The following is a 22,050-nucleotide window of genomic DNA, read 5'->3' as shown; positions in this document are numbered from 1 at the left end:
GCTGAAAATCCAAGCTTGTGAATATAAAAGGCGCCACGAATGAAACCGCGATGTTTTATTCAAGAGGTCCAACAGATAGTCTGGAAGTGAATATTTAAAGGAGATTAAGGGGTCAGGCTGTCACACCTCTTTTATCCCGAAAAAAGGCTCTAATTGAGTCAACAAAGAAGAGACCAAGACAGGACAAGCTCTGGACCTGGCAACAAGGACAGAAAGACACTGACTTGTTCCACCACCAAAAAAAAAAGAACCAAATTCGTCTTTTTGGTGGCGTTTCTAGTGAGTTTACTCACTAGAAACGCCACCAAGGAAACGAATTCGGTACTTTTATTTGTTGGTGGAGTAAATGGGTGGATTCCTGACCTTGGTGCCAGGTCCAGAGCAAATTTTGTCGGGGTCTGGGAGGTTGCTAGTGATGTAGGATGTCACTCTCGCGCGGTATATTTAAGGGTGACTGGGAACTTTGTAGACAGGGCTTAGAATGCCGCAAGCATCCCCAGTACAGTAGAGTGCAGTGCAGTACAGTACAATAGAGTACAGCGCAGTACAGTACAGTAAAGTGCAGTGCGTGCAGTACAGTACAGTACAGTACAATGTAGAACAGTACGGTACCGTACGGTACAGTGCAGTACAGTACAGTACAGTACAGTAGAGTACAGTACAGTACAGTACAGTACAGTACAGTATGGAAGCTGCCGCATGTGATCCCGACCCTTCCAGTGCGATCACGTTGCGCCTGGTGGTCCCGCCGGCAGTAACTTTCTCCATGAGGCAAAAGCGACAGGACCGCGCCTAGGCGGCGATTAACGAAAGAAAGCTTGCCATGACAAACTTTGTCAGAAATTATGTAGAAAGGTGAAAAAAAAAAACTGAAGTGATTGCTGTCTTGCAAAATCAAGCGCATGGACCCCTACGGATTAAATATAGCGGTTCCCTGTGGCGATTAAGCAGTACATCCTAAATGACTACTCCACGTAATGCAGCAATTCTTGTCATGGCGCAAGCTCTCACTAAAGGGACACTCACATCTCAACTTTTGATTAAACTGTCTCCGACACAGTATTCTACAGACCTATCTTCAAAACCGTTATTTTCCTATAGCCTTCGTTTTTGCGGAAACCCGTGGTTCTCTCTCACGTTCTGCAAGATATGTTTCTCACCTACACGTGTGACAGTGAGAATACATGAAAAGACAGCTTCACAGTTGTTTATTTTTAACCACGGCATGCTTTTAGCCCCTATTCTCCTGAAACTCCTCCGAAGATCATCCCGAAACAGGGGTGAAGTAGACGCGGAAACCAATGCTGAATAATGCGCACATTTCCGTTAGAAATATCTTCACAGGAAAAAAAATTACAGAAGACACTTTGGAAATTCTAAAGTATGCTTGACGAAAGCCTCGTCCGTTCTGCCTCCATTGCTTTCGCATCTGGTGACGTGCTCAGTCGGCGCATGCTCACCTTGTTCTTTTTGGCGTTTGGTTTTGGGGGAATCCGGCGTACGCTGGCGCTTCCCCGAACCGCATGGGCTAATTCGGAGCCATGCGTCTCACTCACTCGACTGCAACGAGACGTCTGGAGAAGGAGCGGCGGTGCAGCTTCCACCGCCGACGCGCGCGCGCTCGTTCTACCGCTACTGTGTGACGTCACGGTTGATATGCAAAGCTGCGCTCCCGACCGTCGCGCCGGTTGCTAAGGAGGGGAGGAGGTTGCGCCGCTGTACGGAGGAGAGGCCACAGTTGGCACGATTCCAGCGCACGGACGGACAACGCGAATATGAGCCATAAAAATATTCCAAAAGCACTCCCGGTTTGATTTAAATCCCCGCTTTCTCGGAGCTAGTAGTTCGTTTGGTTGGTTGGTTTATGGGGTTTAACGTCCCAAAGCGACTAAGGCTATGACACACGCCGTAGTGAAGGGCTCCGGAAATTTCGATCACCTGGGGTTATTTAACGTGCACTGACATCGCACAGTATACGGGCCTCTAGAATTTCTCCTCCAAAGAAATTCAACCGCCGCGGCCGGGATCGAACCCGCGTCTTTCGGGTCAGCAGCCGAGCACCATAACCACTGAGCCACCGCGGTGGCGGTAGTAGTTCATTTGTCCGAGAGCTTAGCGCACCTTTCCGCCTCTTGCTATAATCTTGCGCACAGTGCTTATAACCGGCGCTTTTATATTAAACAGCTCTCATCAGGGATACATTGTTTAGCTTCAGTGTTCTTATAAAACGCGCCGTATGTGGACAGCTCCTGATTAATTCCAAGAACCTCGGATTCCTTAACATGCACTGCAGGGGCACAGCACGCGGACATTTTCGCATATCGCTATTTCTATTAGAGCCAGCCTTTTCTAGGGGAACCACTTTTCGTCCTCTGCAAAAAACCTAATTTCATTTTGCTCTGTGTGATATGTACAGAAATTGGCGAATCAAACGGCGATCACCTTTGGAAGTCCGCCCAGAAATTTTCGGATACTTTTCTCCTCGACTATGGGTGCCATGCTGTATGTGGCCAACAAGGGCGAAACACTAAACAAGCACAACCAGGTTTGCGCGCACTCCGGCCTCAACTACTACGACACACTGTGCTCGGACGTCATCGCCAATCTGCAGTTCCACACGGACCAGAGCGAATGGGGACGCTACGCAACCTGGAAACAGCACGACCTCGACCACTACTTGTCCTGGGAAGACAAGTACTCAATGGACTACAAGGTGGGAGATCTTGAGCAGCTTCCTTGATTTAACGCGACAGTGAGAATTTTCCCATTCTGCAGAAAATGAGCAAGGTGTGTTGCTGGGCGAGTTGGTTGGGGTACATCTTGAGAAAAAAACAGCGCTTGCAGACAAAGGACCAGAACAAGAAGGACACACAACTGCGCAGTTGTGTGTCCTTCTTGTTCTGGTCCTTTGTCTGCAAGCACTGTTTTTTTTCTCAAGATGTCTGCAGAAAATCTGGCGTCGTCGGCGGTATCGTCATCGTTGTCGTTAGCGGAGTTGTGAGAGAAAAATAAATGGCGAACGATTGTGCTTCTCAGTTACGTGATTTTTAGCAACGAAGTGTATTCTAAGAGAAGGAAAGCGTAGCTGGGGGCGCTGCAGAAAGTTGGGTAGGCGGATGAGATTAATAAGTTTGCGTGAATACGGTAGCTGCAGTTGGCAAAGGACAGGGTTAGTTGTAGAGACATGGGAGATGCCTTCATCCTGCAGTGGATGTAGTCATAGGCGACCGCAGGCAGAACGCGCAGTGCTGAACTGAAACAGACTTCGAGGCTCCGGCTGCGCGCGCAGCCATCAGCCGCCGCTGAGCTCACAGCTGAGCCTTTCCTCGGGGAAACCCCTGACTAGAAACATTTGCGAATGACATTACAGCTTTAGCCACGTGACAACGACGCAGGCAAGGATGTCAACTCAGGCTAATGTCATTCGTCGAAAATAACCTTAAATTCACCGCCTGACAGGGGGCACTTGCTCGCAGTTCAATGGGTTCTGTAGCACAGCTGAGTACCTTTTCGCCGTTTCCCCTTTCCGACTACAGATTCCTTAAATTTCGTGAGATTAACCGTCAGTCGTTCGAGCTCTACGAAACACAGCGAGCTATGGAAACGGATATGATAGGAGTAACATTAAGAGGAAGAGAGCAGAGTGGGTCAGGGAAGAACAAACGCAGGTTAAAGACATCCTAATCGAAATCAAGAAGGAAAAATGTGTATGGGTGGGGCACATAATGCAAAGGCAAGATAGCCGATGGTCTTTCAAGGAAAAGGACTGGATTCCTAAAGAAAGCCAGTGTAGCAGTGGACGGCAGAAAGTCAGGTGGGTGGATTAGATTAAGAAGTTTACTGGGATAAGGTGGCTTCTGATGGCGCAGGGCAAGGTTATTTAAATAGATAGGGGAGAGGCCTTTTAGTCGGGCTTATGATGATGGTTTTGATGCCGCGACATCGTACTGAACATGTGGATGCTAGGCACGCTGTAGTTAGTCTATCTTCTTGACGTAAATTGTTGATATGCGCTCGTTTTTAATGCGAAATCATTAGAAGCATCACCGTGAAGAAAGTGTGTGTGACCTCCAGCGCTGTAATGCTGTGTACATTTCACACATGCTACCTGGCAGGCACCAAGAGCTACTTACCACTACTTGCCACCTGGCAGGAGCTAACTGTCACTGTTAGTACCATCCAGTGTATAAGAGAAACCAGTAAAAGCAAGAAGACAACTTAATGATAGCTCACTGTCATCGCATAATGGCAATTAAGAGCCCCAAAGTCTGTTTTTTTTTTCCTTTTATACCGCAGATGAAAGCCTTCATATCAAACGTCGCGGAAGGGTGGGCTGTGTTCAACGTCGAGCTGGACGAGCACAAAGTTTGTGACCAGGACAAGAACTTCGAGGTGCTGAACTTCATCTCCACCAGGGCCAGGAGTCTCACACCTTGAGGCTGGACAGCTTCACCATCAGCTGGCGGTGCTTTCTATTGACACCTGGCTAAGGGTTTCAATTTTGTCCGGTCTCTTGGCAGCAATGGTCATGTTCTGACGAACTCATTGCGTAATGGGAATCCCCAGTGCGGCAGCCGGAGAGCTTGTCACATCTTTTGTTTTTCTTTTTCTCTTGTCACAAATATTGCGTGCGTTTTTCTTTTTGTGTATGTGTATCTGTGTGCACTTGTGTGTCTGTCTGTTTCCTGTATGTCTGCTATTGCAGATGTATAGATGGCCGTATAAGCCATGGCTGTGAAAGCTCCCCATTCGGTCGTATAATTCTGTTGACTTCATCATTACAAACCCCACAAACTGTTTCTCAAGCGTGAACCCTCAATTTAAAGCTACCACCCCTTAGGGGATGCTGGGGTGCGAAAAATATTTTTTTCAGATCTGTCAGGTCAGCCAACCTGCAGAAATGTTTACCCAGCGCTGCAGCGCTGTAACGGATTTTTAATCCGCTTTGAGCGCAGTAAGCGACCATTCGAATCCTCTTGTTCTAATATGCATCCGGTTTTGCGCTTTTCCCCTTTTGCTATTGTGCAGTGCTAGGCTAGGGCCACGTTTAAAGCGGCTGAACTTTCACTTCCCTGACATTCCACTTGTGTTCTTTTGTTTTGAACTCAAAACTAACAGCGGCGAAAAATGTTCAGGTTCTCCCCTTCGTGTGTGCCATATTCAAATCAAATATTCAGATCCTTAATTGTGAGCCTACATAACAACATAAACCTGTGAAGCATGTTTTCGCTAGCATACGTATTTGACATATGCTTGGTTGTTGTGGTTCTTCGCCTTTGAAAAAGCGAAACTACGCTGTGAACGCAACATTGAAAAGACACTGCAGAGCGGTCACTACGAGCGTCAAAATATGCTCGATTTTTCTCTTATTTTTCTCAAGCACAACGTGATTCTGGACACGGTTAAGATGCCGTTATTTAAGAACTTGGAAAATCAGGATCGCTGGTACAAACTGCACACCTCTACTCTGTCATTTACACGCTCTGCAAACTCAGCCAGCGAGTACCGATACTCGAAGCTACGCAGCATTTACAGCAGTTCCTTTGACATGTTACATACGTGCACAGGGAATATGCCACTGCCACGACTGCAGTCAAACACAGATTAATTTTGCTGGACACTTTAAGGAGGTCGTTGCGAACGATAAATCACACACCCAGCTCCCCTGATCTGACTTTAGGTCACGGTATCCTGGGGCTAGAAAGGCGGGCTTTCTCCAACCCTCTTCTTAACGACCACAACACCATGCAACACACCGTACAAGGCTAACCGCATCACCCCTAAACTAAAATACCCCACAGGAAATGGATAAATTTCTAGCAAGCAGAGCAACAGCAACCAACCCCCTGTCATTAACGCAATGAGTGAAGGACATACGCAACATAAAACAGCAGGTGACGAAGACAACTATTGTGCAAGCTCACATTGACAATCTCGACCTTCATCTTACCACAATGCTCAAACGCAGACAATGCCTACCTCGTAACGTGCGGAAGCTACCAAACAACGCACACATAGCACGGCGAATCTTCGAAACTTACTACGCAGATACGCAGGCACTGTTAAACAATGGATGGCTCATAGTAGACCAAAGTATGCAATGAAATCAACAGGCCACTAGATCAGTCAAGGCGGAAAGCTGGGCTAGTTGGTTTGACATAGTTAATTAAAAGACTAGCGCATAAAACTAGGACAAAGACAGAGAAGGAGACAGGACGAGCGCTAGCACTAGATCACTTTAGCACTAGATCAGAAACACACATTACACCTCCTCCGCGTTTTACTTGGCCACAGCCACTGCAGGCCCCACACTCACCGCATCAAACATCTTATTACAGCAGCAACTGACAAAAGCCCTTAACAACACCTCTATACCCCCTGCACTACACTCGTCGTATCCATTTTGCACCGGAATGCCAAATGCGGAAATAGGGACGATTTTACCGTAACAGAACTGGAGCAAGCCCTCCTCAGACTAAGGGCCGTTTCACATGCTGCGACTAGAACGAAAGTAGTCGGCCTAGTCGGTGACGCCGCAGTGCGATTTTCGCACAGGGCTTTCACATGCAACGCGTACCCAGCGATTTCGGTCGGAGGCGTCGGAGGGACACGCAAGGTTGCTCGATGTTTCAAGATTTCAAGATTTCCTTTATTTCTTCCTTTTTCAAGAAAGAGGGAGCTGAGGCAAAAGGCTGTAGTGCCTGACGAGGCCTCAGCTTCCATGTACAGTTTGCAGTACAGTGCAACGGGAGAAAGAAAAAAAAAACACGTTACAAATCAAACAAATATTCATTGCATTACAGAGCAAGAAAAGAGAAGCGGGCTCACACATTCCATAAAACCTGATAATAGCCGAGCAACAAAAATGGTAAAGGATGACTTCGCTTGCGCACGAAAAATATACATGCAACATATACAAGAATTTTTAGCTTTTATATTACTGCTTGGACACAAAAAGGGGCTGTATTTACTAGGTAAACTAACAATGTGTCAGAAGGTCAGTGCACAGGCATAGGCAACCCACGATTAAACGCGACAGAAACGCTGCGCGGAATGTGTTCATGTTATGACCAGCATGTTTTTACATGCCAGGCAGTATTTTGTATGTTTTGATTAGAATAAACAGTTTTGCTTACGCCGCGGGAACAACTCCCACGTGACACCACGCCGAGACGGCGCGTGACGTGACGTCACGTGGGAGCTGTTGCCGCGGCCGGTCTCGACGCGCGCGCTCTCTCGCTCTCGCGCCTCGAGACCGGCCGCGGCAACAGCTCCCACGTGACGTCACGTCACGCGCCGTCTCGGCGCTGCCCATTGGTCAGTCGAAGAGCGAACACACCGACGCTGCGACTGAATTCCAACCGGACGGAACTTGGTCGCAGGCCGCCTGCGGCTAGACCGACAGAATTTGCAGCGTCGCAGGCGAGAATCGCATGCATGTGGAACGGGCCTAAGCCGAAAATCAGCATCGGGGGAAGGCTGCCACATGCACTTGCTTAGTGAACCTTCCCGATAAAACCAAAATTCTCCTACTCGAGAAATCAACTCCCAATAGAAAGCAGCTACCATTCCTTTCGAATGGAGAATCTAGCCTTCCTCCGCAGGCCAGGAAAAACCACAGCCATACAAACTCCGCGACCAGTGTCCTTAACAACTTGCACTGAAAAAAACCACGCAATGAACGCTCCGATAAAGATTGAAAGACACCTGGGCGACATTCAATTTTTCCACGCGCAAAAAATAGGAAAGCTTTCTACGATATTGCAAATTACCCCGTGTGCTGTTCCATATCAGTGCACGTTTTAAGATCCTCAGGTGGTCGAAATTATTCCGGAACCCTCCACTACGACACACCTTTCTTCGTTTCTTTTCTCACTCCCTCCTCTATCCCTTTTACGGCGAGGTTCAGGTGTCTGCCGAGATGTGAGACAATTACTGCTCTGTTTGCTTTCCTCAAAAAAAGAAATTTTTAATTTTTACTGCTCCGACCCCCCCCCCCCCTCTCAAGTGCTAAATTTCACCATCTGCGGCCTTCAGGACCAGCCCCCTCCGGACCATACTCTCATTTATAACGATGCTGCACAGACCGTAACCCTCTCCCAAGCTATCCTCACATAGACTTTGTCCTGTTCTACTCTCCCATTGTCCATATATGCAGAATTGGTCAGTCTCTACTTGCATAGGTCGCTGGGAGTCCTCATGCCACTCCTGGCTAAGTGGTACAGCGTTCAAGCCATGCACCACAGCCCTGCGCAATGACAAGTGCTGCCACCGGTGGGGCTTGTGTGATCCAGCTAGTTGCTCCACCCGAGCGATCAATCGTCGACTGCCACTTGCCACTGTGGCCACTTAGCTCACAATCCGGTGCGCGTGTGTGCCGACGCCAGGAGGTCACGCGACCTGAATTGCCCGCCTAGTTGCTTCGCCGGAATTTTTTGCTCGCAACGCCGACGACGCTGACGACGCCGGATTTTCTGCTGAACTGTAGAAAAGTACCCGCATTTGAATTCTAGCGCCAAATTTATGCGTTTTCAGAAAAATTCAATAAACTACTGAGCCTTTCAATTATTCAAGCTTTCTGAAGAGAAAACGAGGGAAAATCTTGCAAGAACTCGGGCGAGAAAATTACACCATGAATTCAGTCGGAGGTGTCCATGAGTAAATATAGCTAACTCTCTCGGCGTACATTTGTTTCGAGACTCAGATAATCTGAGTTTTTCTGTAGGCATAAAAGAACGAAAATTTAGGTTGTGTACCTATCTGGATTATGGGGTCTGCGACGCCAACGAAGAGAGGTACGCGTTAATTTCACTGCAATTTTGTATTTACCGAACTGTTAGTGTGCGCTTCATAACCTCGATTTGTACTGCTGCGATTCCAGTCAAACGACTTATGAACTACACCGATGACAACACGCTACCAAGCCAGTCATTTCATTCCAACAAAATCACATATGTCTCTGTTGTTGAATATTCTCAAGAGGTTGAGCCCATTATTACAATAATTGTCAGTTTCCACTGACCCATCGCTATCCAGTTCTTTGCACAAAAACTCTGGGCCGCACGAAATATTTGCGGAACTAGAAAGAAACGCTGATTTTTGACACCCTATTTGAACACACAGAGCACTTTTAGCCGATTTCTCCAGGTTTATGAATCAATAGCGGTTATAATTACTTGCAGCTCTTATCAACTTATTATCATCGTATGCCCATCATCTACAAAATTCAAACGACAACACTTTTAAGGCATATTTAGGTATAACTAATGAGCTCTTAAAGAGGATTGAATTCAGAACCAGGTGTGCCATTCTGTGGGTCTGCATTTACAACCGTCAATATACAACTATTGTGCGAAAGTTGGTTAAGCATCAGTGCATGTGGTGGACAAAAGAAAAGGACGTATCTGTAGTGCCATTGAAAACCACTCAAACCACACTCTCTCACAAAGGCGTCAAAACGAAAGAGAATGGAAAATTCGCACTAGACAGAGCTGAAGGCCCATTCACATGAAATTGCACCGAACCACGGGGTTCATGATCTTTCCCGCACTGCAGCCAAACGCTTCGGCGAACTCAGGCATGTTCATGAGTGGTACGTTGCAGCGCATTATTGGCGGTGAGTACCACCCGGGTCCCTGCTTCTCCTCCGTGGAGCACCATTTGAAGCAGCTGCTCAGGAAGAACACCTGCTGGTCTGTGAAGCCAGCAAGGGCGGCGGGTGGTGAACGACGGGTACCGCCCTCCAGAGTCCGGAACGCTCGGTATGCTTTGAGTAGCCCACCTGAGTCGGCAAAATTTTCGGTGAGGGCATAGTCTCCGTACTGCAACCCTTCCGCCCATGGAAGAGAGTTGTACATCTGGCGGAGGCAGTCCAACCGGCTATGGAAGGAAGCCCTCGACGCTGACGTCCACCAGTCCCGCCTCCTGCCGTCGCGGTCGTACAGCCCCATGTCGGGGTCGAAGGCATGCGTCATCTCGTGGCCCAGCACGTGACCCAGGCTACCCAAGTTGTACGATTGTGGGTACCCGGCCACATAGAAAGGAGGATGCAATATGGCCGCCGGTATCACCATGACATGGTAGACGGGCAGGTAGAAGGCGTTGACAGCGGTTAGCGGCACGCTGACGTCGCTTCCTGCAGAACCGTTGGTGTGCAGAAGACGCTTCGCGTACCGTAGCTGCATCGAGCGCACAGAGTTCATCAGGTCGAGGTAGGATCCATCGCTTCTTATCGCTGCGAGATACGGGTACAGGAGCTCGAGCGCCTGGTCAGAGGCGAGCTGAGCTGGACGGCCCACGATGGTGCGGAGCGTGGATAGCTTTTTCAGGGCCACGTCCTTCGTCCCGCTGTCCATCCAGGACAGCGCGGCCATGCTCGCGTTGGCTTCGTGTCTTATGCGCTCTTCCATGGAGGCCACATCACGGACCGACTCTGCTTGCAGCCAGCGACGAGCGAAGACGTGGGCGAAGGCGAACGGCAGTGCCGCGTCTGCATCCACGTAGCAGCGGCCCAGCATATAGATGGTCGTGGCTACGCGGCTTCCACCGAACTGCTGCCGCACAACCGGGTGAGAGGTCATGGGCGCGAGGACTCGTACCACATGCCATGTGATGTAGGCGAGCAACGGTGCTGCGTCGTAGCTCGCCTGACCCATGAGCTGTCCCACGAGCTGCAGTAGTTGCCGGTTCTTAACGAACATCTGGTCGTTTGGACCCAGGGCGTCAGGCAGATGCAGGTTCAAGGCCTGCACAGCGAACACAACAGGCTTTCTCTTTAAAAGACATCTGCCTGCCAACAGATTGTTTTGCTATAATTTGCGATCAAACGTAAGAAAATATTAACAAAAGTCTAACGTGCGTAAGTTGATGTGCCGATGTATTCGCGGCAGTTTGTGACAATAAAGTGGAGCAGCAGGCGCAAGACAGACTGAATTGGAGGTCAAGAGAGCAGCCTTTCCCCTACAGTGGACGTAGTTAGGCTGATGGTTATGAAGACTGTGATCAACACGTCTTAAATATTTGTTTGCAACCCTGGCACAAATGCTCTCTGTCCTGGCGCAGCCAGTCGCGGCTTCCGGCTTCTGCCGCATACCGCATACCGACAGCATTTTCTGCCGCATACCGACAGCAACCACCATGTCTTGGAAGAAACTCGTTTGCAAGAAAAGCAATTCCTAATTTTCGGGTAGTTTCTCAATAAAAATCCAGCACTGGTGAACCTATTAATAAGCCATCCTCCGAAGACGCGCAAGCTGAAAGGGGGAAAATGTGGGTGTACCACCTCAAGCCATTCGCTCGTGGAAAGCTCGGGTCCGGTCAGTCCGTCCAGCTGGCTGAAAGCAACATATTGCGCCTCCGAGTCTGGCCGCAAGTCCAGCGTCGACGACGTCACTGCGGAGAGCACACGGTTGTCCACAGCGAGCATCTGCAAGATTTGACAAAAGTGCGGAGGCATGAGAAAGAACGATTATTATCATGTACGACCTCAGAAGCCACGTAAGCTGCTTATAACATCCAAATCAGTAAACAGACTGGATATAAAGAGCTGCGGTTCTTATAAATGCGGGGCTTCGCAAGTCTTGTCACTTGATACATCTAGTTAGAGTAGCCCACAGCGGTCTCAAGGCATTTCAAAGTTTGGGCCGCTCAGTGGTTATGGTGCTCTGCTGCCGACCCGAAAGACGCGAGTTGGATCCCGGCCGCGGTGGTCGCATTTCGATGCCGGCGAAATAGAGGCCCATGTACTGTGCGGTGTCAGTGCACGTTAAAAAAAAACCCAGGTTGTCGAAATTATCCGGAGCCCTCCACTACGGCGTCCCTCATAGCCTGAGACACTTAGCCCATATACCCCATATACCAAACTAAACCGTTTCAAAGTTTGCTTAAGAAACTATCACTTCCTCAGGCTAGTAATATCTAAAGTATTATACAGTGAAAACAAATGTTTAGTCGATCCAGAGGAGTAAATTGCAGGCGCTGCATAGTTTTACAATAAAACAAGAGAATCCAAGGAATGCGTTCAACACGGTTAGGCGTCTTCCTTCAATTTTCTTTTCTTTTCTTGCGAAACTATGTAGAACCTGCAATTTCTTCCACTGTTAATCATGGAAGACAGTTGGGCTAGTTGGTGTGAATTCGTTAGTGACTGCGACATTGCAACTAACGTGGAAAGCACCTGCCTCGTGATAAAGAGAAGGGGGCGGGGGTACAGTCTCCTGAGCATGCGCCGAATACAAGTGCAAAAATCTGTTCTGTGTGCATTAAAACGTCAGTTGAAGTCTAGCGTGCTGTCCCGTCGGTTCCTTCTGTCGCTGTCCTTGTGCTTTCCACGCTAGTTGCAATGTCGCAGTCACTAACGATTCCACTGTTAAATAACGAACTTGCCCGAAGACAAGCTATACTTAAGATCCAGAAGAACTGACTACAAATCATTTTTGTTGGCTCGCAACAACCAATGTGATGTGGGCGAACAGCCTTTGTTGGCTCGCAACAGCCAATGTGATGTGGGCGAACAGCCTATCTTTAAGTTTTTGAAACACCGCCTGCGACGTTTCTCTAAGAAAAAATATTAGCAGTATTTATGCATTAGGGCCACGCGGCTTGAAAATTGAAGGAAACTGTCTTCTGCACTTGAGCTACTGTTACTTACTTAGAAGCTCCAGTCACTCAGATCACTAAGATAAGGCCAGCGACCGGTTCGCGTGTACATAACGTAGTTAAAGTGCGTATTTTCAGGCTTAATTTAGCGCCGCCTTAGAATATTCAAAATTGTCAATATGTGTCAATATTTACATTTGCATCATTTGAATTCTGAAGAATATTTTTCTACTTCATTTACATTCACGTTATGAGATAAACTTCGTCCTCTGTTTCACAATCTGAATATTACACTCTTATGAGTCAAAGTCCAAAACATGAGATTGAATACAGCTGATACTTCGTCTCAATTTACATGAAACTTTTAATGGATTATAAAATTCAGACACTGCACACTCACTTTTCGGCATCAACAAAGAAATGGAGAAGATTTTCAAATGCTAGTGGTAAGCAACACAAGCCGCGTTTACATGAATGCGATAGCAGCGCATCGTAACAACTTTCTGGCGTATCGCGCTCATGAAACAGGGAAAACGCGTCAGGAGAGCGCGTCGCGCTGATCCGCCAGGCAGGCGTGGATCGAGAAGGGCAAGTCGACCTTTCGCGGCAAATGGGAACACATTTGGGGGAACCCCTCCTCCTCCCTGGGGTAGCTATACAATACCCACTGCAGTAGGTTAAAAAAGCAGACCACGCTGAAGATGGCAGGGTCTGCCCCCTCCACCACGTGCACTGGTTGAGAGGCCAACGACCCGCCTGACCTGATGTGGTACACGTAAGCACTGGCGTGTCGCCTCCGCGAGATACGCTAGGAAATACGATGCGCCAGTCTCGTATTCATGTAAACGCGGCTGGCTACAGGCAACTGCATACTGAACACGCCTAACCGGTTGTTCCGATATAAAATCATACTGTTTGAACAAAAACAAGTGCAGCAATTTTGTCGGCGTTTTTTTCTTCTTGCAGTGCAAACCAATAAGCAAGGGCACTGCTTTCTGATCCCATTGTTCGCGTCATCTCACTCGCCATCTGAATAATGCCGCTGTCTGCGGGGGAGCCAGAGAGGAGGACGGAGACCCGGTCGAAGTAGGCTAGCAGCGCCCCCTGCTCCTGGAGCAAGCTGCGCACTGCCACCCATTCGAGCACGTAGGGAGTGGAGTCGAAGTGCAGGGCAAGAAATCCCGGTCGTCGCAAGTGCGCTTCCAGGGTGAGCTGGAACAGCATGGGAACTCCCCAGTCGAGCGACAGAGCTACTAGCAACTCCAGGACCTTTTGCTTCGATCTGCGCCATGTATTTGAGAAACAATAAGAAAGCGCCGCAGAATAGTGCAGAAATTCACCATCTCAAAAAAAAAAAACCTCGCAAACGTTCCGCTCGTGACCTGAGGCGGTCCCAAGGAGAGGTGTGACTTCTTCATTAACATTGGCGATTGTCCACTTAGTATCCATGGTAAAGAGAGGTTGGTTGGTCAGATTGTTCTTGATAATCACAAAGTAAACAAGTGAACAAGGGAGGGGAAAACCTCAAGGTGCTTGCCAACGTTTCGCCCTTCATTGTTCACTTTGTGACTGGCCATGTGGAGTAACCTCGACTTTTTCTCACGTAGTCTTGTCACGTAGCATTGGTAACTTGACGTCAAAACGATACTTATTATTTGACAATTTTTGGCCTATGCAGAAACAGTTCAATGAAGCTTTACGCAAAGAAACACGTTCCAAAGTGACTTCACAGTGCAAATGAATGCATCAATCATCACTCAGACAATCCCTGTCTTAAGCGCGGTAATCGGGATGTGTCCTCAACCCTTTGGCAACTGTCATTTGATGTAAAATATTAAGTTGTTTCATTTACAATGAACCAATAACTGCATTGTTTTCAGAAAATCCTTTATTGCATGGCGTTAACCTCGTGTCCTAGCATTAATTCAGCGTAAACAAAAGTGCATCAGTGGATTAGCGCTCCCATCCATCTCTGCTATGGACAACTTTCTGCGCTTTGCGACAAACGAATCATTAGCTGAAGAAAATAATACGCACAGCCTCTGAGCACAGTGTGCACTACTCACCGTTAAAACAAATACATAACGCTAGGCTGCGGAGTAAAATGGAACAGCAAAAGCAAGGGCACCGTCGAAACTCAGGCAACCTATTTTGCCTCAAGGTGCGGTCTTTGGCGCCGTCGATATAAAGTCGAACTGACTCTAAAGCCAAGAATACGGCTGATCCCTAATGTACAGTAGCTTTCCCTTTCTACTACTCCTTCCTTTTCAGCTGGGCATGAACCTCTCTGGGGCGAGATTTCTTTAGGTGTAAACTACATGGACATACTCAACAATTCTGGACAAAAGCATTTTTGAGCGAGAAACCGGTTATGAACACATTTTTTTCATATTATACATATAATGTAAGATTTCACTATAACAATCACTACATCCGCAGTCCTCCCGGGAGCAGGCTAGCATTTTTTTTTGCTATTAACGTTTTGCTACCGTCAGAAACGTTCTCCATTGGTTTTCTATGGCAGTCTTAACTTCTCTATGCGATCGATGAAAAAACTTTAAAAGAAACATTTTACTACGCATCAGAAAAATAGATTATTACTTTCAATATTTTATTAACAGTAGCTGACAATATTCCCATATTCAAAATTTTTGCCCAAGAATGCTGGACATACATGCTTCGACGACTTGTTTGATACATTTTATTCGCAACGCATATTGAAAACCCTCCCGCGTTCTTTCGCGATCTCTTCAATGGCTGTGCGATGATGAACATGTTTGCTGCAACGAGGATACGTCATTCATGCGAGAGAAGCTATTAATCGCTCAGTGCAAAAAGTCATGTACTAAACTCGGCTCAAAAAGAGCCTAAGAGCTTAAGCGCATTGCCCACCAGGCGTCTCGAACACGCGTACCTAGTCGGGGAGACCGGCCACGTGAGGTCGAAGCGCTTCATGAATCTCCGCAGTTCGTCACGCCGGTCCTGCTCGTTGAAGGCCAGCTGGGCGCAGCGCTGGAAGAGGCGGGCCACACGTTGCGAGGGTCTCGGCCCCTCCGCTTCTTCCAGCACCAGACTGACGATGGTGGCCAGGGAGACGCGTTTCTGCAGGCTCTGATTGTACGTCGCCACCGAGAGCCATGACGATGATAGTTAGCTTCTTTTAAGGTGTTACGGAGTCATTGCGTTTCTCACTTTTTCCCCATAAAACGGCAATGCTTAATGACAAATTGAATCGGGATTTAACGTCCCAAAGCAACACATCAGCTATGAGGTACACCGTAGTGGAGACCTGTGGAATAATTTAGGCCGCCTGGGGTTCTTTAAAGTACGCTGACATCGCACAGCAAACGGACGTTATGAACAGGGATGCTTAGGGGGGCGCGGTTGAAAGAAGCGCCATCGAATTTGAAAGACTCAGCAAATAGATACGCTGCTGGAGCAGGCGTACTGGGCGAGCAGAGACAGCGCTTGTCCGTGTTTCCTTCCTCAGGTCCATGTTTCTTTGCGGTGCTTTCCATCTCTTACCCACCTCTTATCCACCAAATAGCCCAACGACTAGCATTATTGAAATCCTTACAGGACTTGCATTTCGCCGTCCTGCAGTACTTGTGTTGGACTTTCTTGAACGGAAGTAGTTCATATAGGAATCCTTTATATTCTAGCATGGCAGGCACTTTGAACACCTCAACACTTTGCAGCTACTATATTAGAAACATTGATATTTAGCGAAAATTTCTCCCCTGGTCTCAAGTAAGGGCATGTGGTCTGTCACTTGAACTTGGTGGTTTATGAAAAGACACAGCGTTGAAACACGATTCAGGCCAAAGCTCACAGGGGCCAGACCTATATAGATCATATGACTGAGCAAGGCACATTCCCTACAGCAGTCTATTCTCGGGCCATGTTGAACAGCAGGTAAATGGGGGACATACTACTATGCGGACGCAGTACGTGAAGAAAATGTGCTACACAGTTCTCGTAAAAAAAAAAGTCATCACCCATTTACAACTTAAATTCAGGACAGCGCCGCGATCAATTCAAAAGAAAATTAAGAGGTGTAACATTAAAAGAGGAAAGCAGGAGAGTGGGTCAGGGAACAAACGAGGGTTAATGACACCATAGTCGAGAGCAAGGAGAAGAAATGGGCACGGGCACGGGCACGGTGTGCAATGTGAAAGCAAGATAGGCGATGGTAATTAAGGGTAACAGACTGAATTCCAAGAGAAGAGAAGCGTAGTAAGGGGCGGCAATAAGTTAGATGTCCGGCAGTTGGCCACCTGTCACAGGACAGGGTTAACTGGAAAGATATGGGGAGGCGTTTATCCTCTAGTGGGCTTAGTCAGGCTGATAATCATGGTGATGCAGCGCAGCACGGAACTGCGATCGGCATCTGTAGTGCGGCCGAGGCTTGGGACCTTAACCTGTCTGTAGCCCTGCACTGAGAAGGCAAAGCTAAGAACAGCCAGAGGACGGGTAGTGTACCTCGAAATGGTTCCTGGCATCGGGGTTTGCCCGCTGCCAACCGGCGCACACGTAGCCGTAGAAGTCCTGGCACGGGTCCCCCCGGACGTCTCTCAATGAGCGGGCGATATCTGCGCCCGGGTCCAGGCAGTCCGGGTACACGCAACCAATGGCCAAGTTGCGCACCAGCTGGGGAACTGCCCACGACAATGCAATCGTGAAAAGCGTGACGGCCAACACGAATACGCCATACTGGAGCCATGCCGACTTCGGCCTGCCGTCTACGGTGATGTCGCTCGCTGGGGCAGCAAGGTGGTTACACTGGGCGAATGCGGGCAGTGTAGTCTTGGCGTCTTCAGACCGGTGTGCTGACTTCTGGAAGCACACGAATTTCTCGTGGCTGTCAGCCATCTTTCGGTCTTCTTCTTTCCCGCATCTAAAAAGGAGAGCTTCTGATAGCAGTGCCTGAATACAGCTCGGTGTGGAGGGGAAAATAGTAGAGAGGGAAAAAATTTTGATATAGATATAAACTGAGGTCACGTCCTCAGAGGGTAGAGACTTTAGTTAAGGGTCTCAATTGCCATGGTCATGGCTCATCGAACTATCTGGTTGCGCTGGTCGTCCAGGAGGAGAGGACGAGGAGGAAGAAGAAGAAAGGCAGCGAGGTAAAGCAATCCCCCACCGTGCCATTCAGCCTAAGGACATCATCATCAAGATTAATCGGTTTGCTACCCTACACGGGCGCGCTAAACAGTGCGTCTGGAAACACTGGAAGGGCATGGGATGTAGCATGGAGGCACTGAAGGAGGATTGGGACATTCCCATGCGAATAGTAGAGGGTGGAATCTGTGTCACAAAAAGAGCAATTTGTTGGTTAGTGTACGGGTTAAAAGTTGTGGCTACGCCTAAAGTGGAAGGGAGTTGGTCTGGATTTGGCGCCAAGAGACCGCCTCCTCTCGGCGGAGATTTTTTGAGAGACGGCGAGTGTGCTCTGCGGGACAGTGGTTAATATTGGAGTGTGTGCTAATTGATTGGCATGGCTTGCGCCTCCTCGGGGTCGGGATAAACTTCCACTGGCTCCGAAAGATAACCGAAAGATAACCTCAGTGTGTCGCAAGAACACGCTCATTGCTATGAAGAGACACATTCTGAGATGCCGAGACGAGGCGGGCTGCCGGGATGTGGTCAGTGCGGTGTAGGATGCCATGTGGGACAGGATAGATGCCTCCCAGTGCGTATTTGTGATAGGCTGCTTGCGAGTCAGAGATGATAATGTTGGAAAGGTCTCGTAATCCCGATGACCCTTCAGCTCTTCCGACTCTTCCATGCAGCCTAGCAGACAACGCTAGGCTGCATGGTGTGCCCGCCTCTCTCCTACGCAGCATAATCGACATCTTTGGCCGGTATTTCACGTTATGGAACGCACTTCTCAAGTAGCTGATTATACCAAAATCATTCGCTTGGGTCTGAATGTGGATCAAGCTTCATTTGCACAACAGGCAGCCCGTCAGTTTTTACCACATCATGACTGCGTTCCTACCCCTTCTTCCATATTATCGATTTCTGAGCCCCCTGATGAGGTTACTACAGATTTTACCATGCCAGAATTGCTGGCCTCCATAGATCGCCTCAAAGTAAGCACTGCTTCCGGACACGACAGCGTACCTAACTGGTTGTTTCGCAATTTGGAAGGACCTGCTCTACAGTCCCTCCTTGATGTATTCAATGAGGTGTGGCATTCTGGAGTTATTCCTGCAAAGTGGAAACATCCTACCATTGTCCCAATGCCCAAATCAGGTCAGCCGCCGGTTTCTCTTTCGGCCCTCCGCCCTATTACACCTACGCCTACCATCTGCAAGCTTTATGAACACATTCTAGCAGCTCGCTTGTCATGGTGGCTGGAATCGAATGATTGTTATTTTTGTCACTTTACCTCCAATTGAGGGTTTCCCCAGGGCTCCGTCCTCGCCCCCACATCATTTAACGTAACTTTTATACCTCTTCTCCTAGCCCTAGAGAAAATGCCTTTTGTACGCGTCCTTGCGTATGGCGACGACATGACCTTGTGGCCCTGTCATCCAGATTCGTCTGTGCAACAGTCGGCGCTCCAGCAAGCGCTGGATGCTTTAACATCACGACTACCCCTTTTGGGTCTGACCCTATCGTGTAATAAATAATGTTTCAGTCGCACTGGACGCAGATGTGGCTTACGGAAAGCAGCCCCTTTTACCTTCACGGTAGATAATTCTTAAATACCTCAAGTAGAAAGTGTGCGTGTTCTTGGTCTTCTACTTCATGCATCTGGGACTGGTACTCAGTGGCTAAACGCGACCCGTACATCAGCTTACGCTACACTGCTAGTCAGCTCGTGCGCTCCATCCTTCAGCCGCGGACAGTGTACCTGGCCCAATTTCATCGTCTCACCCATCGACAGTGGGACTCCCTTGAATTAGTCAATCGGGAGGCTATGCGCGCCATGACTTACCTTCCTCGTATCAGACCCATACCCATTCTGCAAGAGTACGCTCAACTTAATACATTAAGCGAAATCATCGATCAGCGTGAGGCAAACAGAGCACGCAAGATTTCGCTTCATCTTCACCGTTTACAGACACTTCCTCCATGGTCATACTGTAAGCTCACAGACAATCGCTCCTCTGCTTCGCCGCCGATATCAGCCGCGCATCTACCTTCATGGTGCATAATATACATCGATGTATCACACGCAGCACTACAGGGAGTTACCGCAGTTTACAGTCCCTCCCATCTTCACCTTAACTCCCGCGATACATACAGCGCGGGTACTGGCACCCCCCTTGACTTGGAGCTTCAAGCGATACACAGTGCAATTGCATCCCTTCCACTCGTACCCAATTTCGATATTGTTCATATTTACACTGACTCCCTTACAACCCTTAAGCAGCTTAAGGCTGTCCGCCGCAAATTCCAAATTACACAATCCATTCACCAGCTTTGCACAAAATACCCCTGTCCTGTGCTTATACACTGGATTCGCGGCCATGCTCACGGTCCGCATAATATTCATGTGGATACAATGACACACCTTGACACATCAGGCATCCCGCCACCTTCCCCTCTTCCCCCAGATCCGTTCCTGTCCCATGTTTCCGAGAAACAGGCTTTGCGTCAGCGAACACGCGCTCTAACTCCTCCGTGTTCGTACCCTCTCCCTCGTAGTCTCACTCGGAAGGAGGAGGTATCTGTGCGCCGGATTCGGGCAGGAGCGGCTATGACTCCTTCTGTGCGTCATCGGTGGCGTGACAAACGTTACGAAGTGACTGACAAGTGTCCCTATTGTGGTGCTGCGCCAGACCAGTGTGACGAAAAACACTTGCTGTGGAATTGCCCGGCTACAGACTCCGTGAGACAACGCTTCCTAAGGAAGGTAGGCCTGCGATGGGATGTTGCAAGTGACTATCGCAAGTGGACACATGATAACCGCATTATCGAAAACTTTTCCCACTTTTTAAGCGAGGCTTGTTTACACTCCTTCTTCTAACTTTCTCTCTCTTCCTCATTATGCCTAATGGCAAACATCTCTAATAAAAAAAAATAAGGTCTGGAGATTTATTTATGATAACTTTGAACTCATGTGTTACGTAGGCAAGTAAAAATAGCGATGCCGAAATCATAAAGCAGTAAGATGATCCAAACAGAGCTGAATGTTAGCGTCACAATTAGCGTGTAATGGACTGTGCGTTCGAACTTTACAGAGAGACAAGAGTAAGTTTTTAAGTTGTGCTCATCGTTCTGCTCTGAAAATGGGCCCCACAGGGCTAAGCAGCGATGTCTGCGCCGATGATCTTAATCGGGCAAACTAACCAATGGCATTCATGCTTACATTGTAACTACACGCATTTTGGACCGTTAGCATAGGCGTTAACTTGAAGCTGATTTATTAGTGCGAAAGCACTATTCTGGTGGGTAAACAACGAGCAAGATCTTGCGACGTTTGTGAGTTTGAGCCAAGGAAGTGAATAAACAAAATTAAATCAAATAAATATCCGAAACTGGGTTTCGAACCCTTCGCGGCTCGAACAGATCAGCTTCGCTGGCCACTGCATGGGAGCACTAGGCTATGGCCGGAGCTTTTTTTTTTCTTGCCGTTATTGCATGGAAATCAATCCCGTTGCGCTATTTTTATATACGTATATAAATGCTTTGCGTACACACATACCATTCCACGCTGCAGACACATTTTCATGTCTTCGTGCGCTGCACTCCACCTGCACATCAAAATTTCAGGAGACGTACACATGCGTCAAGAACCGGCAACCGGCCCCTGCAAGAACCGACCCCTGCGTCCAAGCAATATATCAGGACGGGTTGTTCGGCGAGAGCCCCGCTGATGCGAAGCGCCGGATTCTCGTTGGCTTCAGCGCCGGGCAAACCCACAACAATCGGTGAATATCGGCCTCAGTACTTTGGGAGTTGCAGACAGGACACCCTGGGCGGAGATATAAGTGTCGAAATTGAGGCCACGTTCGAGTGACGGCAGGAGTGAGGGCAACCCCTACCGGGATTCCCCGAAGCACAACCTCCTCTGCACGAGTAAGACCGTGGGGGAAGTTTACCACACACAGAGGGACGCGAGCACGAGTGCGGCGCAAGAGGTGCTCCTTTCTTGTGATCAAGAGGGCAGTATCATCCATGCTAAGGAACCGAGGCAGTGATGAGGGTAGGGGTGAGGGTAGGCGGGATGCAGAACATGGAGAGGTTTGTTAACTCAGCAGGTTGCCTGGGATCCACTCAATTCGAATGAGTTGTGGGAGTCGAGCAGCCAGGTGATGTATGTTCTCGCACATTTCAGGGCTGCGATTGACGCGTCGGAGTCGACGTTTTGCGTGCAACACGAAGGCAGATGTGTGCAAAGCCCCGTAAACGGTTATTTTTGACTACCTGGGTTTCCTCAACGGGCACAGCATTGCAGTTGCAAAGCAGTGCTTTTGCAGTCACCTCCAACAAATGCAG

General features: G+C 48.5%; 2 protein-coding genes across 3 annotated transcripts in view; one reads left to right on the top strand and one right to left on the bottom strand.

Moving 5' to 3' along the window:
* The window catches only part of LOC149340792 (uncharacterized), a 28,578-nt gene extending 24,141 nt beyond the window's left edge, over nucleotides 1-4,437 (top strand). The window contains exons 9-10 of the mRNA XM_089551181.1: nucleotides 2,417-2,713; nucleotides 4,297-4,437. Coding sequence (XP_089407307.1) covers nucleotides 2,417-2,713; nucleotides 4,297-4,437 — 438 coding nt within the window. The remainder of the gene's footprint in view (nucleotides 1-2,416; nucleotides 2,714-4,296) is intronic.
* Nucleotides 4,438-8,053: 3,616 nt separating this feature from the next.
* On the bottom strand, nucleotides 8,054-22,042 carry LOC149340791 (endothelin-converting enzyme 2-like). 2 transcript variants are annotated; one of them, XM_089549671.1, is made up of 5 exons: nucleotides 17,080-22,042; nucleotides 15,512-15,708; nucleotides 13,624-13,879; nucleotides 11,282-11,425; nucleotides 8,054-10,745 (listed from the first exon to the last, which is right to left on the bottom strand). In XM_089549671.1, exons 1-5 carry the CDS (start codon nucleotides 17,467-17,469, stop codon nucleotides 9,504-9,506), a joined length of 2,229 nt encoding a protein of 742 aa, XP_089405797.1. In that variant the 5' UTR covers nucleotides 17,470-22,042; the 3' UTR covers nucleotides 8,054-9,503. The 2 variants fall into 2 exon arrangements, with proteins under 2 accessions (XP_089405797.1, XP_089405796.1); XM_089549670.1 differs by lacking the exons at nucleotides 13,624-13,879; nucleotides 15,512-15,708 and having other exon boundaries at nucleotides 21,257-22,042.
* Between the last annotated feature and the right edge of the window lie 8 nt (nucleotides 22,043-22,050).

This window comes from Amblyomma mixtum, chromosome 6 (genome assembly GCF_055824585.1).
Source record: "Amblyomma mixtum isolate Tamu chromosome 6, ASM5582458v1, whole genome shotgun sequence".
NCBI classification, from domain to species: Eukaryota; Metazoa; Arthropoda; class Arachnida; order Ixodida; family Ixodidae; genus Amblyomma; species Amblyomma mixtum.
This window is presented reverse-complemented; position numbering and strand designations above follow the sequence as displayed.

Excerpts from the sequence above, each read along its gene's own strand:
- LOC149340791 (XM_089549671.1), bottom strand. The coding sequence starts at position 17,469 with ATGGCTGACAGCCACGAGAAATTCGTGTGCTTCCAGAAGTCAGCACAC. Across the intron at positions 11,426-13,623 it reads ACAGCGGCATTATTCAGATG|ATGCTCGCTGTGGACAACCG; the intron begins GCGAGTGAGATG and ends CAAATCTTGCAG. Across the intron at positions 10,746-11,281 it reads CCACGAGCGAATGGCTTGAG|GCCTTGAACCTGCATCTGCC; the intron begins GTGGTACACCCA and ends TTCGCTGTGCAG.